Source organism: Equus przewalskii, chromosome 26, assembly GCF_037783145.1.
Source record: "Equus przewalskii isolate Varuska chromosome 26, EquPr2, whole genome shotgun sequence".
NCBI classification, from domain to species: Eukaryota; Metazoa; Chordata; class Mammalia; order Perissodactyla; family Equidae; genus Equus; species Equus przewalskii.
The window spans coordinates 17,354,652-17,370,796 of NC_091856.1; the positions used below are offsets into that span (position 1 = coordinate 17,354,652).

The 16,145-nt window shown below is 41.4% G+C and overlaps 1 protein-coding gene across 1 annotated transcript in view; it reads left to right on the plus strand.

The window, feature by feature from the left end:
• SNX30 (sorting nexin family member 30) overlaps positions 1–16,145 on the plus strand; it is a 117,387-nt gene that overhangs the window by 43,793 nt on the left and 57,449 nt on the right. Inside the window, exons 2-3 of the mRNA XM_008513171.2 lie at positions 5,887–6,078; positions 15,428–15,538. Of these exons, the coding sequence (XP_008511393.2) occupies positions 5,887–6,078; positions 15,428–15,538 (303 nt within the window). The remainder of the gene's footprint in view (positions 1–5,886; positions 6,079–15,427; positions 15,539–16,145) is intronic.

The window sequence follows — 16,145 nt, forward strand, 5'->3', positions numbered from 1 at the left end:
TTAATAGTGACGTAGCACCTACCATGTTCCAGGCCACGATTCCACTTGCTTCCATATACTAACTCAATCCCATTGTACCCATTTTACAAATGAGGAAACTGGAGAGTAGAGAGATTAAGAAACTGGCTTAAGTCACACTGCTAGAGAATAGTGGAAATGGGATTCAAAACTGGGCAGTCTGGCTCAGGTTAGCTTCAGTTTTGTTGTCATTCAACAGACGTTTATTGAGTTGGCAAGGGATTGAGTTGGGTCGTTTCGAAGACTCATTCATTCATCAGATACTTACTGAGAACCTACTCTGTGCCTGAGGACAGAGGGGTGAACAAGACAAAGTCTCTGTTCTTCTGGAATTTACAGACTAGTGTGGAGTCAGACAGTCAATCAATATGCAGTAAATGATCAGATAATGATAAGTCCTGTGACTAAAATGATGCCGGGGCAGGGGCTGGAACATGATGGAGGGGTGCAGGGGTGGTTTTAGACTTTTGTGGGCTGAGAAGACCTGTCTGAGTAGGTGTCATTTGAGCAGAAACCTTTTTGAAGAGAGGAGCCAGCCACATGGCAATCCCAGTGTTCCAGGTAGAGTGAGCAGCAAGTACAAAGGCCCTAAAGACAAAATGAGCCAAGAGCAGAGCATCTGGAGCGGGATGAGCTGCGGGGAGCATGTCCGTGATGAGGTCATTGGGAATGACAAGGTCCTGCTGGCCCTTGGCGAGTTATGGGAGGAAGCCTGGATTTTATTTTGAATGTGATTGGATGATGTCTTTGAGAGTTTTGAGCAGGAGAGTGACATGTTTTGATTCCCATTTTTAAAAGAACAGCCTGGCTGCAGCATAGAGGACTGATTATAGGGTGGCGAAAATAGAACTGGAGGCTTTCGCGTTGAGGCGAGGGATGCTCTCACTCCTGTAATTGATGTTGGTTGTAAAGGTGCTGCTATCCCACAGCACCCTCTCTGGAGCTCAGGTCTCCCAGTGAGTCAGGGAGGCAGACTCTCGGGACAGAGGACCTGGGTCGTTCCGTTCTCCTAACCCCCTGCACTTTCCTCCTGAGATTTTCCTATTTTCCCTCCACCTTTATTTCTCATGGAGACCATATGTTGAGGGGAGTCATTTGGGGAATAACTTGTATTAAGACCCTAAGGGGAAAAATTAGCTTTCCTTGACTGGCTTTGAAAACAGAAGCTCCTTGTTTACCCGAAAGGATTTATGGTCAGAGAATGGAGATGAGAGACAGTATTGGGTTGGAAAAAGCCATGCAAAAGGGATTCAGCTTGATAAGGACCTCGAACTAGGAACCAGAAACCGGGTTCAACTCTTAGCATAGCAGTGACTAGCTCCCATATATTTGGACCCGTTACATAACCTTTTCAAGTCTGCTTCTTGGGACGTAGAGGCAGTGTCTGTCCTGCTAACCTCATGAGGCTGCTGGGGGGTACAATGAAATAAGAATGTGGAAGCACTGTGTACAGATGTGCCATGGAAATGTGAGGTGGTAACATCCCTTTTTAGGAATTACAGGCATTGTTAACTATTTGTACATGCTCAAATAATATTCCGTGAAATGCCCCGTAATGAGAGTTCCAGCCTTTTCCTGGTCGTATTGTCCTAAGAGGAAAGAGTCTGCAGTGTGTGACGAGATCTGGTTGACTGAGTCTCCCCTCCCCCACCTCCACCAACTGATTTGAGAACTAGTTAACTTCCCACTCTCTGGCCAAGACGTTTCAGACCTTTGTGTGGGCTGTTTCTGGAAGGTTTTTGGCTGAGGTCCCCAGAGCAAAGGTTAGGGGAGTTGGCTCAGAGTCACTGGGAGACCTGCAAGCAGATGGACAGATAATTACACACAACACACACACAGAGGTGAACAAGGCACAGTTACAGTTGTTGGGGACTCCCAGTGTTTGTGGATGTTATGTATGTAAATAAGTGATTAAAACTGTGAAAATTGCTTCAGTGGAAGTATCTTCAAAGTTCTGAGAAGGGAGTGACAAATTCTGCCAGGCAATGGGTCAAAGAAGGGTTCCAAGAGGAGGGGGCATTTGAGCAGATTCCTGTGACATACGTGGAGACCTCTACATAAAAAAGAGGAGGGACGCTTTGCAAGCAAAGGTGAGGGGTATGAAACAGCATGGTTGGTTCGGGAAATTGATGGCCTGGTGAGAAACGAGGCTGCTAAGATTGGTCCAGGCCAGATTGTGGAGAACTGCTCTCTGAGCTGACGTTGGCTTATCTGACTAAAGATTTTGAATTCTTTCCTTCTTTTGTGCGGTGTTTAGCCATCGGTTGAGCCCTTCTAAGGCCCAGTGTGCTAGTGTTGATAAAATGTAAGGGGGGGCTCTGCAATGCCATGGTGCCTTGCCTGAAGTCAGTGTTTAAATATTTACTGAAATGATGAAGACATGATGGTTGTCTCAGTGTTTCAGAGAAGATGTCCCCACTCAGATCCCTAGACAGTGGGGTATGGACACTGCATGCCCTGTGGTGTCAGTATGCTGAGAAAGCAGACAGATCTGCTGGATGCTGCTGTGGCTAGGTTCTGCAGTTCTGTCCACACGGATAGCAGCTGCTGAGGGGTTTGACTTTCCAGCTGACGAGCTCCTGGATCTGCCCTCTAGTCGGAAGCATAGTTGAGGAAAAGTGGAGGGTGGGGTCCATTCCCGTGAGTACCTTCTGTGAAAATGGTACCCTTTCAGTAATGACAAAAAATTTTTTTAACATTGCCTAGGTAATTATGTGACTGAATTGTCTGTGGTCAGTGGAGACAGGAGACAAAGGAAGGTGCCTTTTCTGTTTACTTTCCATCATCCGCAGAGTTGGGTGATGTTGCCCTTGACCCCAGGCCATGCTTCCTTCCTTCTGCCTTGTCCCAGCCCTCTTCCCAGATGTCCCATGATCAGCAGCAGCTCAGGGATGTGACTGCTAGGTTGACCTCTCTTTCCTCTGTGTTCTCTCTTATCTTGGGGCTAAGTCATATCCAGACTGCTCAGGAGAAAAGACAGTTCGGGGGAATTCTCACCCTCACCCTGTGATCTGATGACCCACAGGTCAGGAATGTTTTCTGTATTCCTGACCAAGGCCCTTTCCATGGCGTCGTTACTTTTTTGCCCTGTTCCTTAGTCTTTGCCTCCTAATGACTCCAAGGTGACATGCAGCGGCATTCGCATCTGCTGCTAGACAGGGCTCTGTTCTGTCATCAAACCTTAAAACCAAAAAAGGTAACTGTAAGACTGTGCCTTTTTTTGAAATTGTAGGGATGTGGCTTCCTGCTAAGGCCTAAAGAGAAAGAAGTCCATAATTTTATCTTTCCTTCCCTTTCTTTTCTGACATTTGCTCCCCTCCCCCACACTTTTTAAATTTTATTTTATTCTGGAAAATTTTAAGCGTATACAAAAGAGGAGAGACTTGTATAATGAACTTATAAGTACCAACTTCAACAATTATCAGCTTTGGGACATCTTGTATTGTCTATCCCATCTACGCGTTCTTAATTATTTTGAAGCAAATACCAGACATCCTCTGATTTCATCTGTGAATATTTTAGTATATACTTCTAAAAGATGAAGATTTTGTAAAATCATATTTCCATTATCACACCTACTAATTCCTTAATATCATCAAATAATTGATCAATATTCAAATTTCCATGAATATCTCAAAAATCTTTTAACATTTGTTTTAATCAAGATCCCTTGCGATTGTCAATGGATTTCTTGTTTCTTTACATCTGTAGATGCTCCTTCTCTGTCTCGCCCTTTTCCTTGCACTTTATTTATTGAAGAAACTGGGTCTTTGGTTCTCTTTAGTTACACATAGTGTGGATTTTGCTGACTGCATCCTCATAATATTGCTGAGCATATTCCTCGCTCCTCTATACTTCCTATAAATTGATGTGTCTAGAGATTTGTTCAGGATTCAGGTTCCATTTTTTGGCAAGCATACTTTGTAGGTGGTGATGAGAACTTCTTTCAGGAGGCACATACTGTTTAGTTGTCTCTTTGTGATGGTTGATTGAGTTTTTAAATGGGTTAAGTATTAAGGGGGTTCAGGTCCCTTAATGGTTTATTTATTTATTTATTTTTTAATTTTTGTTTTTATAGCAGTAACCTTGGATTATAACATTATATACCTTTCAGATGTACATCATAATATATTTCAAATTCTGTGTAGGTTGCATCATGTTCACCACCCAAAAACTAATTGTTATCCATCACCACACACGCGCCTAATTACCCCTTTTGCACTCCTCCCTCCCCCCTTCCTCCTTCCCCTCTGGTAACCGTCAATCCAATCTCTGTTGCTATGTGTTTGTTTGTCGTTTTTATCTTCTACTGATGAGTGAGATCATATGGTATTTGACTTTCTCCCTCTGACTTATTTCACTTAGCATAATACCCTCAAGGTCTGTCTATGTTGTCACAAGTGGCTGGACTTCATCATTTCTTATGGCTGAGTAGTATTCCATGTGTATATATACCATATCTTCTTTATCCATTTGTCCCTTGATGGGCACCTAGGTTGCTTCCAAGTCTTGGCTATTGTGAATAATGCTGCAGTGAACACAGGGGAGCATGTATCTTTATGCATTTGTATTTTCAAGTTCTTTGGATAAATACCCAGCAGTGGGATACCTGGATCATATGGTAGATGTATTCTTAATTTTCTGAGGAAACTCCCTACTGTTTTCCATAGTGGCTGCACCAGTTTGCACTCCTACCAGCAGTGTAGGAGGGTTCCCTTCTCTCCACATCCTCTCCAACACTTGTTGTTTCCTGTCTTGTTAATTATAGCCATTCTGACTGATATCTCATTGTAGTTTTGATTTGCATTTCCCTGATAGCTAATGATGTTGAGCATGTTTTCACCTACCTGTTGGCCATCTATATATCTTCTTTGGAGAAAGCTCTGTTCAGATCTTTTGCCCATTTTTTAAGTGGGTTGTTGCTGTTTTTGTTGTTGAGACGTATGAGTTCTTTGTATATTTTGGATATTAACCCCTTATCTGATATGTGGTTTGCAAATATCTTCACCCAGTTGTTAGGTTGTCTTTTTGTTTTGTTGATGGTTTCCTTTGCTGTGCAGAAGCTTTTTAGTTTGATGTAGTCCCATTTGTTTATTTTTTCTTTTGTTTCTCTTGCCCAGTCAGACATGGTACTTGAAAATATGCTGCTAAGACCGATGTCAAAGAGGATACTGCCTATGTTTTCTTGAAGTTTCATGGTTTCAGGTCTTACATCCAAGTCTTTAATCCATTTTGAGTTGATTTTTGTGCATGGTGTAAGATAATGGTCTACTTTCATTCTTTTGCATGTGGCTGTCCAGTTTCCCCAACACCATTTATTGAAGAGACTCTCCTTTCTCCATCGTATGCTCTTAGCTCCCTTGTCAAAAATTAGCTGTCTATATATGTGTGGGTTTATTTCTGGGCTCTCGATTCTGTTCCATTGATCTGTGTGTCTATTTCTGTCAGGCCCGTTAATGTTTACCCAGGCTCAGGTGGTGGTTGTGAGAAAGTATATACTTTCTCAAAAAGTAGATACTCATAAAAGAGAATATGTGGTGTGCCCAGAGAGTTCTTTCTGTGTGGAAGTCTGACAGTGGTGGGCTATTACGTTCTCTGTCCCTGAAGTGTTTGCTTCTGTTGGTTCCTCCGGCACTTGCTGGAGGATTAACTGGCACGGCTTTGCTGTAGGGCACTGCCGTAGTTTGTTTCTCTTGGTCGTAAAAGACCTGTTCACTTCAGAAACATGAAGTGAGGAGAGGCTCAGATACTTTGAAAGTTCCTTTTGCATTTAGAAATGTCTCTTGATTTGGCTAAACCAGCTACTTTTGCTGATATTCTCCAGGTGTGTGTTTTCATTTAATTTATAAGGTGTTTCTTTTCTTTCAGGATCTCATTTTGCCAAACGGTGGTACTCCAGTGGGCACTTCGAGTCCAGCTTCTTCATCTTCCCTTCTCAACAGACTTCAACTTGATGATGACCTTGATGGTGAGACCAGAGATCTCTTTGTCACTGTTGATGATCCCAAGAAGCATGTCTGTACAATGGAGACCTACATCACGTATAGGATCACCACCAAAGTAGGTCCCTTCATTGTCTTCTGCCTGTGTTGAATGGTCTTGGAGAATTGGAGTCCTGCTACCGTGATTTCGGCCTTTGCTTTCTCCCTCCCTTTGTACAACTTTGTTCACCTTTATTACAATTGTGGGTATGGCTTTTGTGAGCGAGTGGATATATTCAGATTAAAAGGATTATATGCAAGTTTTTATCTTAAAATGAAGGAGAAATTGTGACTACAGTCTTTCACATAAAACATTTAATCCCTGTACTTTCACTTATTTTCTATCATGATACTATTTAACATGTTAATATCACATTGCTCTTGAAATTTATGAATCATCGTATCAGCCTAATTCTCTGATGAGATCCTGATCATAATTTGGTGAAATTAGACTTGATGATAAGGGGAGAAAGGAGTAAGAGAAGGAGGGATGGGAACTAATATTTATTGACTTTCTGCCATGTGCCGCTACTACTGCCTTGTCCTTTCCACGCCTGGTTCACAGTTGAAAATTTGTCTGTGTGTGCGTGCTCACGCATATGCACTAGCAGTCACCCCCAAGACCATTGCCACTGGGTGCCTACTATTTCCCGGGTGTTGAGCTTGGTGCTTACGAGTATATTATATCCTCAGAGGTCCTAGGTCACTGCATATATTCCTATGAATTATTTCTAGTTACTTATTTTTTTCCCCTTAGGGTCAATTTATTTTTTACCCTATAGACAGTGAAATGCAAAACTTGTTTTGCTTTAATTTGTGCTCTAAACAGCTGAATGACAAGGTGACTGCCTCACTGGCGCAGCAATACTTGCCTACCTTGAGGTTTTCCCAGCCCTCCTTGATTCCTCTGCTCTGCAGTTTACCTCCCCAAATGCTTATACTGCAGGGCCTATTAACTGATTCACAGGCTCGGGCACACGCTGCAGCTCACCGATCCTTCCTGTGCCTCTTCTTTTTCCTTCCTTCCTCCCTTTTCTCCTTTGTGTTCTTATTTCTATCCTTTTTCCTGGGGTTATTTGATTTCCTGTAAGTCAGATAATGACTTGGGATAACCCTTTCCATGTTCTGTCCCACGTTGTCACTTGGCTGTGATGCTAACATCTCCAGGTGAACTTGTGGCAGAATTAAGTTGTACTTTTTACCGTCAATTCCACTTCTGATCCCAAACCAGAGTTATTTTCTTTTCCTGTTTCAAATAGTGACACCAGGTTTGATATCTTGGTGATGCCTTTGGAGCCTTCTTTCTGAATGTTGTGTTAAAGGGTATGTAGGGATGTGTGGGAATCAGAGAGAAGACAAACAGGAACACAAGCTCCTAACACCTCGTCTTATCTCTGGACCCTACTTCTGCTGTGGTTCTCTAGCAAAGTTAATGGTCAGAGACCAACGTCATACAAATACTTACTTTATTAATTTGAGCTTCAACTCCCCAGTCCTAATTCAGATTCCAGTGACCAACGCTGGATAGAGTACAGAGCTTTTTTGCCTGAGCTCAAGTGAGCTTAGGGCTGAGAGCCAATGTAGGCAAAGCATTCACCGAGATCTAAGTTGTGGCTATCTTCTCTCTCCAGTGGTGGAGAGCCAGCCTAGGCCTTCTCAGGGCAGGCAGATCCTGGTTCTTTTCTCTGCAGGATCCTAGAAAGTAACATCGTAATACAGTCATGTGTCACTTAACGACAGGGATGCATTCTAAGAAATGCATTGTTAGGCGATTTTGTCATTGTGTGAACATCATAGAATGTACCACTTAGATGTTACAACCTTCTACACACCTAGGCTATATTGTACTAATCTTATGAGACCACTGTCGTATATGCAGTCTGTCGTTGACCAAAATGTCATTATGCAGTGCATGACTGTAGTAGCTAATTATTGAGCACTTACTACATACTGTACTTTTTTTGTGATAGAAACCCTTTAATTTGTATTTCATATAAGTGCTCATTGTAGAGAAATTAGAAAACTCAAATAAGCTAAAACAGTAAAAGAAAACCTATAGGTTCACCAGCCAGAAATAATCATTTATAACTTTCTGAACTATTTGTCTCTATATACATTTACAAAAATGAGTATTTTCCATGGTACCAATTCACTAATACATTGCAAACATCTTTCTATGCTAGTAAATGCCAGTAAGAACACTTTTTATGCTATCATTTCTGAGCCTGTGATACTGTTCCACTGTATAGATGAGCTGTCGTTTATTTTGTGCTAAGTGCTTTAAATATATCATCAGTTAAGTGGGTACTGGTAGTATTCTTATTTTTGCAGATGAGGAAACTGAGACACTGAGATATTAACAAAATTGCTCAAAGACATGCAGCCAATATGCGGTAGAACTAGAATTTGAATCCAGGTCTGTCTTGTGCTACACTTCCAAAAGACGTGATTTTCAAGAGAGGGTTGCCTCCTCGCTCCCCCACTGCCTCTCCATCTCCCCAGCGCTGTGGTCTACACCATGGCCTGACTATCGAGACTGCTGATGATGTGGAGATAGACTAGAGGTTGCGGAAATAGAGAGGAGCCTTCAGCTCCCTTTAGAGGCCCTCCCCCTCTTGTCTTTTACTCCATCACCAGTTAGTCATCACCAAGTCTTATGGCCCAATTGGTTCCTCTTTTCAAATGCCTCACTGGTCAACAGAGGCTAAATGCTGCTCAGAGGTCAAGTTATATATAACGATCACAAAGTGAATGTTAGATTTAATGACAAGAAGGATATTGATGACTGGTGAGAGCAGTTTCATTGATGCGGTGGGGCAGAACCCAGTTTGCAGCGGGTTAGGATGAGTGAGAAGTAAGAAAAAAAAGGCACCACGAGTGTTGGTTTGGCAATGAAAAGTCAGTATAAAGAACAGTAGTGGGAGGAGGATGTGGATTTGAGGGGGAGGGGCTGTTTGTTTGTTTGTTAAAGGATGGAAGAGACTGGTTTATGTGCCAAGAAGCCAGTGTTGATAGAGAAGGAGACATGAGGTTGAAGATTGGAGCGTAGGATGGAAGCCACTGAGAAGGTGGAAGGAGAGTATCGTGAGAAGTGGAGGGAGGGAGTGGCCTCCGATGGGAAAGTTGTACTTTTTCCACTGTTTCTTGAGGAAGAAGGGAAGGGTTTTTTTCTGTGGCAGGAAGTTGAGGGAGGCTTTGCTTATAGTTGCAGTTTTCTCTGTGAATAGATGATGAGGTCTTCTAAGAACAAAGGGGAGGTTTCGAAGTGGGGGTTAGAAGTCTTCAAAACTTTTTCAGGTCTTGCATTAACTGATATAGAAATGAGGGAGAGAGTTGACTAAGGAAGTATGAGAAGATTGCTTGGCAGTGTCGAGGGTCCAGTTGTAGAATTTATTGTGTCAATTGGTGTTTGCCTGATTTTGTTTTTCCTCCAGGAGTGTACTCACACGCGCGGGGCTAGTAAAGCAAGAAATGGATGGTTGCATTTTTACCAGAGTTGTGTGAACAGACAGTGGAGAAGGGGTCTTTAGGATATTGGCAAGCAAGCATCCTGGAATTGATGCTGAATAAGGCAGGAAGTAAAGATAGAAATGGAGTGAATGTCAAGAAACCATAGGTCCCAAGAGGCTGAAAAACCAGGGATGTGGGAAAGGAAGAGTCTGAAATACAGGAGGTGCTGGTTAGAGAGGGCGACGTCTGAATTTCTGCCTGATGACAAAGCCTGTGGAGAGGTCATGGGAGGGGAAGGAGACATTGTTGGCTTAGAGGTAGGTGTTTTATGTGCAAACCACTTGGATCTCAAGGGCACCCGGATTACAAAAGAGCTTTGGAAAGGAAACCTGAGAGCCAGCTGCTGGAATCTTCAGGGAATCAGGAGAAATGTCAGGGGTGTCAGTAGAGGACAGGTATGAGGAGGGATAGAGGCGTATATATGTTGATGGCATGAGCCTCAGAAGAGTTTTCACAGGGCCATGGAGGAGTGGTGGTAAGGGGCAGTGTGGAATGAAGAGGATGTCAGCAGGAACTCTTGGTCTTGGAGGGTGGGGCGAGGTTTGTGAAATGTGAGAAAATGAGCAGCTTTCCACTTATGGGACAGCAGAGAGGCTGTATTCTCAGGGGAGAGCCAGCTTTCAGAATTTGGATAGGTTGAAGAACTATAGGAATTTATTAATTTTGGAGTGAGTGTTCCAGAGGGCTTGGTGGAAAGCTCTGAGAAGGAGATAACTGGCCGCTCATGTCCCAAGAAAGGAAGCCCAGAGGAGCGTGAGGAAAGGCCAAAAGTCTCTCTAGTCATCATTCTCAGGTGTTCTCTTAGGGTAGGGGGCCTCTGAAGCAGAATAAGATTAGCTGACTACTGTGTGATAAGGAAAGAAGTCCCTTTGTGGGGAAGGGGGTCACTCAGACCTCTTAGGTCCAGCTGTGGCCTGGACAGATGGCATTTATGATGAAAACCAAATCTCTCTAGAGTGAATTGGTCATAAATTCTGGATCGAATGGAAATTCTTTGGAATGGCTCCAGGCCATAGTTGTTGGGCGCATCAGCTCCTGGGGGAGAAGAGGAGTTCTTTTGTGGGAGGGTGAGGCCCAATGCACAGGGTGCTGTGCTGGGTGATTGATTACCCTGTGGCTCTGTGCTAGGTCTTCCAAAGTGTTGAACTTAAAAAAATTAGCAGGGATGCCTGCAGATGACCAAGGAAATATTATTCATATGGAGCAATGGTGAAAATGGATGTTCTTCATTACAGCTCTTGTGCTCGGTTACCTATTTGTAGATCTGACTTTAGGTGTGTCCCCATGACCTGGTGATCTTTGTGGAGCATTCTAGATCGTGGAACCGGAACACGGTACGCAAGGACACAGGACAAAATGCTGGAGTGCTTGTCTCTGATTATGGAATTGTTGGTGTGCACTTTTCTTTCTTTTTTATTGTTTTGTTTACCACAGATATTACAAAATAGAGATAAACACTTCTTACTTTATTTTCCTTTCTAAGTTGGACCCTGAATTTCACAGAGGAAAAATTTACTACAAACTCATAGTTGGAGTTTTATTGGCTTGCATCTTTTATGAGTACTTCGAGTCTTATAACTGACTGGATGTCTCTCCAGAAATTCACAGTAATGTCTGTGGCCCAGTTTTAGCAAGTATGCAGAATTCTGTGGTGGGTGTGTTTTGCTAGCCTCGCTCCTGGCTCTACTTTTTCTCTCTGTCCTTGTTTTTCTGTTATCTTTCTTACCTGCTTCTAATTTACATCATTAAAAAAAAATTTATTCCTAGAAACGTTAAACTTACTTATTGATTTTATGTGTTGAATAATTTCAACATCTGCAAATTCTCTGGATTTGATTTAGCCGTGATGGTTTACGGTGCCTTATTCTTGGGTGATTATTACTTATTGACATTATAAGTATTGTTGTTGTTTTACTGTGACATTATGCTTTTTCCTTTGTATTTTCAACAGAAATTCTTTTTTTTTTTTGGCCAGAGGAAGGTTGTCCCTGAGCTGACATCTGTGCCAGTCTTCTGTTTTGCATGTGGGATGCTGCCACAGCATGGCTTGTTGAGCCGTGTGTAGGTCTGTGCCCATAATCTGAACCCTGGGCTGCCAAAGCAGAGTGCATGAACTTAACCACTACGCCGCTGGGCCAGCCCCCTAATTTATGTCACTTGATCGTATTTCATCTATCACTGTATCTTTTCTACAACAAATTGTGCTAAAAATAAGTAAAATAAATATTGGGTCAGAGAATGTGAGCACCCTTGTGTTTCGTGATGATTTTTTACGTTATTGCTTTCCAAAGAATCGAATTTTTACTGTTTTGCTGAATCCCTTATGCCCTTAAAGCTTTTAAAAAATGAACATTCTTTTTGTGTGTGACTATAAAAGTATTATAGGAGAATGGTAGAAAATTTGGAAATAAGGATGAGTATATAGAGGGCAGTTGCCATTATCAGTTCTAGATTTTTCTTCTAACCTTTTATATCCAAATTTTTAACACCAATGAAATAATAATGTATGCACAGTTAATTCTGTAGCCTGCCGTTTTCTCTCAAAAGTCCTTTAAAGCATTTTTGTCACTAAAAATGTCTTACAAACATGATTACTGATAACTGTAGAATAAATATACCATAATTTCCTTAATTGTTTTTTATTGTTAGACATTTAGTTTCTTTCTTTTGTTATTTTAAATAATATTGCAGTGAATATCATTATACAGATGTCTTTGCCATAGTTTAAAAATTATTTTCTAATGGTAGATTCCTAGAAGTAGAATAGCAGTAATTAAAGACATAAACATAAATGCCGTAAATAAAGGAGAACCGACAGGTGACTATTTTTAAAAGCATGCAATGGGGACAGCCTTCTTATTGATAACACCAAAAGAAGCAACCATAAAGGGAAAAAATGGATGAATTTAAAAATTCTGTATCAGGGGGCTGGCGCCGTGGCCAAGTAGTTAAGTTCATGCACACCACTTTGGCAGCCCAGGGTTTCACTGGTTCGAATCCTGGGTGCAGACATGGCGTCGCTCATCAAGCCATGCTGAAGCGGCGTCCCACGTGCCACAACTAGAAGGACCCACAACTAAAAATATACAACTATGTACCGGGGAGCTTTGGGGAGAAAAAGGAAAAATGAAATCTTAAAAAAAAAAAATGCTGTATCAGAAAAACCATTTGGAAATTATGATAGGCCAATGGCTGTAAGGAGCTGACACAAATGAAAAAGACTTATAATTTAAAAAAAGCCCTCACAAAAGAAGAAAAATCTGCAGCCAACAAATATTTGAAAGACTGCTCAATACTAAGTCATTAAAGAAACAAAGGAAAACAAAGATGATATATTATTTTTCAGTTAGAAGCCCATCAAAGATAACCAGTGTTGATGAGAATATGTGATAAGAATATAAGTTGGTATATTTCTGGAGGCAGTTTTTCAATTAAAAGTACATGTACTTTTTTTTTTTTTAAAGATTTTATTTTTTCCTTTTTCTCCCCAAAGCCCCCCAGTACATAGTTGTATATTCTTCGTTGTGGGTCCTTCTAGTTGTGGCATGTGGGACGCTGCCTCAGCGTGGTCTGACGAGCAGTGCCGTGTCCACGCCCAGGATTCGAACCAACGAAACACTGGGCCGCTTGCAGCGGAGCGCGTGAACTTAACCACTCGGCCACGGGGCCAGCCCCAAAAGTAGATGTACTTTTTAATCCAGCAATTCTATCTTTAGGCATTTATTTTAAGAGAATTATCAAACAGGTGTCCAGTGATGTTTACTGTAGCATTGTTTATTGATTGGAAAATTGGAATTAACTTAAATGGGGTTTTGGTTTAATCATGGTATATCCATTCAGTGAAATACTATATGTATGTTAAAAATGATTGTTTAGATCTGAACTTACTGACATAGAAACATATATGTGTTAAAGAGATATAGAAAATATGAGTGAGCGAGTGAATATGCATAGAAAAAATAAAGAAAGATAAAAACCATAATATTAATTGCATTTTTCTCTGTTTAGGGGGATCATGGCTGATCTTTTATTTTTTATTTCTTTATTTTTCCTTAAGTTTTAAAGTAAATATATCTAACCTGAATAAATAGAAGGGGGAAGAAAAAAGTCAGTACCCCGAAAGTAAAACTGATTACAGCAGAAACAAAACTTGTGTTTTATCATGTTCCTTTTTGTAGTTAGCAAATACTGATTTCAAAGTTAGAGCCCAAATGTCACATAAGCTATAATTTATGAAGTGGATTTGCAAATGATAAAGAGAAGTGATCAGTTAATATCATGTAACATTTAGGAAGACAGAAAGTAGAGCCTCCATCAGTTCTGTTTACAGTGAAACAATGTACAATGTATTCGATTGCCACCTGTCCATGTCTACCTTTCATGGGCCCATAATCATCGGCAAGTCCTAAGATGGAGCCTTTTGGGGCCTCTGTGGGGTCTTGAAGAACGTCCCTTCCAACTCTCTTCTTATTGTTGAGGAAACCAAGGCTCCCGGAGGCGTGGTAGTGTCTCAGGGGTCTGGCAGGGGCAGTAGGATGGCTCAGGTGCAGAGTTCTGCCTGCCCTGCCTCAGAAGGAGTCTCGGGCTATCTGCCCCCGGTATTTTCATCACCCTTATGCCTGAGTACACCTTATGTTTAATAGTGATTTCTTCTCTCGATTTAAGTATTCTTTTCTTTCCCCTCCAGTTCTACCGTGCTAATTCCTTTGGGGAGTCTTCTAATAAATCACCAATATCTAAGTTGAATGAATGTCCCCGCATCTTCCCACCCCTACTGCCCATCACAGGGGAGGGTTGTGTTTCACGGGCACGTGCTGGTTCGTGGGACTTTGAAAAGGGGAAAAGATGCAGGATGAGTTGGTTGGGGGTTAGTCCAAGACGGAGTCCTTTAACGTCACAATTTGGCTCAGACTGTGAGCATGGCTTTTGGAGAGGATGAAATCATAATTTTGAGTGCCAGTGCTGTCCACAGCTTTCTCTTTGATGGATGACATTTATTTGTGTGTTTTTAGGATTTTCTTGGTGTTGGAGTTTAAAACAGACTTTTGGCTTGAGGGAGTAAGTTTATAAATGGCGCTTGGGCAATTTTTATCTTGTACTTTAATTTTTGAGAACTATGACTAGTCATTAACCCTAATAGGGAAAAATGGTTTATCTGAGACACAATTTTAGTTGGGGCGAATTAATGTGTAAATCTTGTTTTGATATAAATTAATTTTATTTAACATTGGTTTTCATTATTTAAGTGCCACAATCACATTTCAGAAAACTGTTAAAATTTAGGAAAAGGGGAAGAGATTAATATTCTTCTGCAATACAATGATATTTTGTTATTGTTCCCTTCTAGATTTTTTTCTTGTGAATCTAAAATACAGTATAGTTTCAAGGTTATGGTTCTGGCAGAATATGGCAGATTCAGCAGAACGTTTTTTCGTTTAATCTGGTTCCTAAGTAAGCAGGTGATCTCTTATCTTTACTTTTTGTTTGTTTATTTCCCCTCTGCCTTTGTCAAAACTCATAAGCATGTTTAGCAGAAGGTGAAGACTTAGTAATTCAGGTTTGGTAGCAATATCCTCATTGGAGCTATTCTTCTAAAAGAAATTGTTAAAGTTAAGCTTGGAGGAAATGAATCAGATGTTTCTAAGCACAATTGTGAGGGATAGTTGAGTTCCATTTCCTGAGGGTAGAAAAAAAAAACCCTTGACATTTTCATTCGAGATCCTTGTGTCTCACTGGACCCGGTGGCCCAGACTCATCATGCTGTGTTGGTAAGCCTTGTCGTTTGGCTGATGTGTTTGGTGGAAGGAAAGTGTGTCCTTGCCCAGCTTGCTTATTCAGAGAGAGCTTTTTCCTTCTCTTCTGCCAAGATATGCCACTATTCCCTTATGCTTGTTTTGTTCCCCTCTTCTTATTTGCAGAGCACTCGGGTGGAGTTTGACCTGCCGGAATATTCTGTTCGTCGAAGATACCAGGATTTTGACTGGTTGAGGAACAAACTAGAAGAATCGCAACCCACTCATCTCATTCCCGTAGGTACTAAGTCATTACAGCTTGCTACTCATTCTTCCTGCAGTATCTTTTCTGACGATGTTCACTCGGCTCTCACCCCTTAAACTATGGGCAAACTGCCTGACATTTTATACCAGGTTCACCCATCAAATGTTCGTAAAGCATGCTTGTGGATGCGGTATATTATTTCCCCTTTGGGGTTTTCGTTTCTAGTTTGCTGTGCAGTATGCCAGTTATCTTGAGTGGCGTGGGGTAGATTTTCACTTTCATTATGACAATTACCTCTTTGAGGTATGGAAAGTCCTAATTCTCAGTTGCTGCCTCTGTAAAGCCTGTCTGTTCCACCCTTCCTAGACGCTATTCTTGAGGTTTGGATAGCCGCCAGGTGAGGGATGATGCCTCAGATTACAGCTGGCTGGGCTTTCTTTAGACGAGGGTAATTCAGGGAGCAGGAATCCAGCACACGGTCCATTCAACCATAGTTTTTCATTTAAAAAACGAATCCAAAAGCGTCCTACCTCTGTTGATTGAAGCAGCATAACATTTATCTACTGCTTATATCTGCACATTTTTTTTTAAGGGAACTGGAGCAAATAAGATTTAAAAGACTACTTAAATCAACATGGG